This window comes from Rhamphochromis longiceps, linkage group LG2 (genome assembly GCF_057381845.1).
Source record: "Rhamphochromis longiceps isolate RC_006_pf linkage group LG2, R_longiceps_female_GT1.1, whole genome shotgun sequence".
NCBI classification, from domain to species: Eukaryota; Metazoa; Chordata; class Actinopteri; order Cichliformes; family Cichlidae; genus Rhamphochromis; species Rhamphochromis longiceps.
This window is the reverse complement of record NC_140558.1, coordinates 16383948-16387526: the sequence shown is the minus strand read 5'-3', so window position 1 is coordinate 16387526 and position 3579 is coordinate 16383948. Positions and strand designations below refer to the sequence as shown.

The 3579-nt window shown below is 40.4% G+C and overlaps 1 protein-coding gene across 1 annotated transcript; it reads left to right on the top strand.

The window, feature by feature from the left end:
* Positions 1-357: 357 nt before the first annotated feature.
* LOC146677102 (E3 SUMO-protein ligase ZBED1-like) lies at positions 358-2356 on the top strand. The gene is made up of 4 exons (XM_085383183.1): positions 358-426; positions 1448-1569; positions 1696-1825; positions 1904-2356. Exons 1-4 carry the CDS (start codon positions 358-360, stop codon positions 2354-2356), a joined length of 774 nt encoding a protein of 257 aa, XP_085239309.1.
* Positions 2357-3579: the final 1223 nt, after the last annotated feature.

The window sequence follows — 3579 nt, the reverse complement described above, 5'->3', positions numbered from 1 at the left end:
GCACGGAGACTTACAGACTGAGACTTGCTGATCGCAGAATAACTGACGCTGGTGGCTCAACATTCCAGCGATGAGTAGTGATGTGTCCTGTGTGTCGAAGCTTCGAATCGTGCGTCGGGTAATCTCGGGGGCGTTTTTCTGAAGCGCGTATCGAGGCTTGCGTTGATTACGTATGCAGTGACGTTCGAGGCCTCGCAGGCAGTCCGTACCATGTGACTGATTCGGGAACTGGTTCACCGGTTCGCACCAGATTCGAAATAAAATGGGCAGCAAAACACAGCTGATTCCCCCATCACACCGTGTTGTGGAATTGGATTACGTACGTGTTACATAGTTACTTGAGCATTTCCTCCCTCGATGGAACCAGCAAGGAAAAGAAAATTTTCCCCTGTCTGGCAACATTTTGATGTCATCTCTCCTAATAAGGTATACACACTGTAATAAAGAAATGATAAGTACCATAATATAAATAAACCACACCACAGATCCTATAATCAGATTTCTGTCTTTTTGTTTATTAACCCTTTAGAGCCGATCGGAGCGGGAATGCTCTGTTATGCGTAACTATTTTTAAATCCCAGTAGCACTGCAACCACGTAAGCTAGCGCAAAAATTTTTTTTGCATATGAAACCGGAGGAGTTGTACTTACATCTGATGCCATCAGCTTGTCCTAGGTCACGGTTTCCTTCCACATAAAGCTTTGCAAAAACTGCATAAAAAGCGCTTGCAGGAACAAAAACATAATATTCCAGAAACACGGTTTACCGATCTGATCAGCTGTTCAAAACACTTCCTACGTTGGAATAGACGTCAGCGCGAACTTTTGCATTTCCGCCATTACCTGCCTGAAACCGGAAGTGACGTCATTTTCGCGGAAATGTAGTCTTTTTTGCGATCAGGGCCTCAGGGCCTATACTGCTCTTTTTAAAAGTTATCTTTGACTTTATGACTTTCTGTGTCGTTTCTGGGATGCTTAGGACTCATATTGCACTGCTGGAAATAGTTTATTTTGATGCATATGCTGCTTTTTTGCAAATTTGCAGTATAATATTTATTTTCGTTTTTCCTGCAGTGTATAAAAATTGGTGTATTTCAAAAATAAAACTATGAAGACACTCAAAATAAATTTCCTGTGGTGGGAAACTATTTTGTGCAACTTTTTTGTATTTACAGTTTTGAGGGATAAGACTCTTAAATTTCTCTAACTACAAATATATGTTAAAAAATCAAAAACGATTTTCAATTTTTTTGTAGTTTATTGCACTTTTTTGCAATTTATGTAATTACTATGCACTTAATGAATACATATTATTAAAATCTGGGCTATAATGGTTGTATTGATGTATATCAACTTGAAATGCTCCCAAAAATGGCTCCACAGCATGTAAAAATATAATATAAGCTCTGGCGGACTTGGTTCTATGGTAGGTCTTAAAGGGTTAAAAGGTGAAGTGTTTGCTGTGCTCTAAAGAACTTGGATACAGCAACAACACCTCATCTATGCTGAGGCATTACAGAGCCCTGCATGAGAACAAGGAGACTAACCAAGGTGGACCAAGCTCAGGTGAGTTTTTGTAGGTTTTAAGGATACAGTCATTTGATACATTTATATTCCCCATGTAATTCATTAATATTTGGGTTGTATTTACTGATATATGTAATTTCTTAATGTTTTTTGTTGTATCACGGGAGAGGAATGATGTGGATGAGGCCTTGGTCAACATGGTGATAGAGGATTCCCAGCCCTTCACTATTGTGGAGGACAGTGGGTTTAGGAAGCTTGTTAACGTTTTGAACCCTAACTATGTTCTCCCCACAAGGCAGGTGTGTATCTTAAAACATGAAGCATGTTTCCATTTGGCCTTTATTTCCATATTAAGTACTGTACCTTCTTTTGTTTAGGCTTTGAAAGCTATGGTGGACCAAAGATACAAAGAGTCCAAACAAAAAGAAAAACTGACTGTGGCCAAGGTTTCTGCAGTTAGTTTGAGATCTGATATGTGGACCTCCATTAACACAGAGGCTTACCTAGCCGTCACCTGCCATTTCATTGACTCTAACACTGCATTGCATTCTGTAGTGTTAGGTGTTCAGCACTTCCCTCAAGCACATTCTGCTGTCAATTTGTCACGAGTAACAGCAGCGCTCATGTCAGAGTGGGGCATTACAGACAAAGTTACATGTTATGTGACTGATGGAGCAGCAAACATGGGTGCTTGTGCTAAGGAGCTTCGTTTGCGTCACAGTAATTGTGTGGCACATACATTAAACCTAATGGTCAAAAAAGTATATGTATGTGTGTGCGTGTCCATAGTTCAGCTGAGACAGTGTCCTTCGCCCTGCCAGGCTAAGTAAACAGTCTTCCAGCCAACCCAGGTGATGTTAATAGTGAGTTTCAAGATCTGAGATTTGTGTTATAGCGTGTTTGTAGTGTTTAGTAATTGTGTGGTGTAGTCATTTGTTTTGTTCTGTGTGAAACAATGAGATCACTACTGAATGTCACGGATGCTAAAAAGCCACCAAAGGCAGACTGCAATTTAAATGCTGTCTCCAGGTGGGAAACAGGAGGAGTAAGATGTAACCCTTGTAACGGATTATTAATGAAATATCAGAGGCTCTACCAAGGTATAAACATTGATAATGAAGAACCACAGCAGAAGGAGCAGTGCACAAATGGTGTATTTAACACACAGCAGTTGCAGATAAATGCACTTCATACAATAAAATAAACTACAAAATATCCCCCCCAAAATAACAAACTAAAATAAAGGAAAAAAACTCCTTTTTAACAGGGCGAAACAGGATGAGTAAGAACCATGTAATCAGTTTTCTTGAATGAGCCAGAGGGACAGAAGCGGGCCACAAGTTCTCTTTAATAATCCAAGGTGTAGCAGCTGAAGCCAAGATGTCCTATTCTACCCAGCTGGCTGCACACAATGAGTAGTGTCAGACAAGTGTTAAGGGTTCAATATTGAGGAAGGGTACAAGAGGGGATCGAAGAAAAACCACACTGATCTGGCCGGGTGAAGTCAAACGATGATTTTAATACACGCGTGGGAAGATCACCACAGACGGCAATTGATCTTCGACTTAATCAAAGCATAAACAGATATTTTATATCACCTGGGCTTAAATTTAATGACGCCCCTTCAACATCACAGATATATTTTATACATAGATCAGATCAAAACCACAATGACTGTTAACACAATTTAAAAAGAACGCCGCCGTCGTCTTCATAACAGGTGCATCCTGTTACTGCCGGATGCTCGCTTGTCATCCAGACACATCAGCAGCAGTTCTGCGACAAACTGCTCCTTTTGCAACCCCACGCAAAACATGATTAAACTTTCACCTATAAATGATTCTCTCTAACTGAGTGTGTGTGTGTGTGTGTGTGTGTGTGTGTGTGTGTGTGTGTGTGTGTGTGTGTGTGTGCTAACCACAATTGCACCCTACTTCACCTCGCCGACTAGCTCCTGACCTCTCACCAGACAGAGAGACAGAAGCCACTCTCATATATGTACTAACCTGAACTGAAACTATGTATATATCATCTACTAAATAAATGTTTTAAT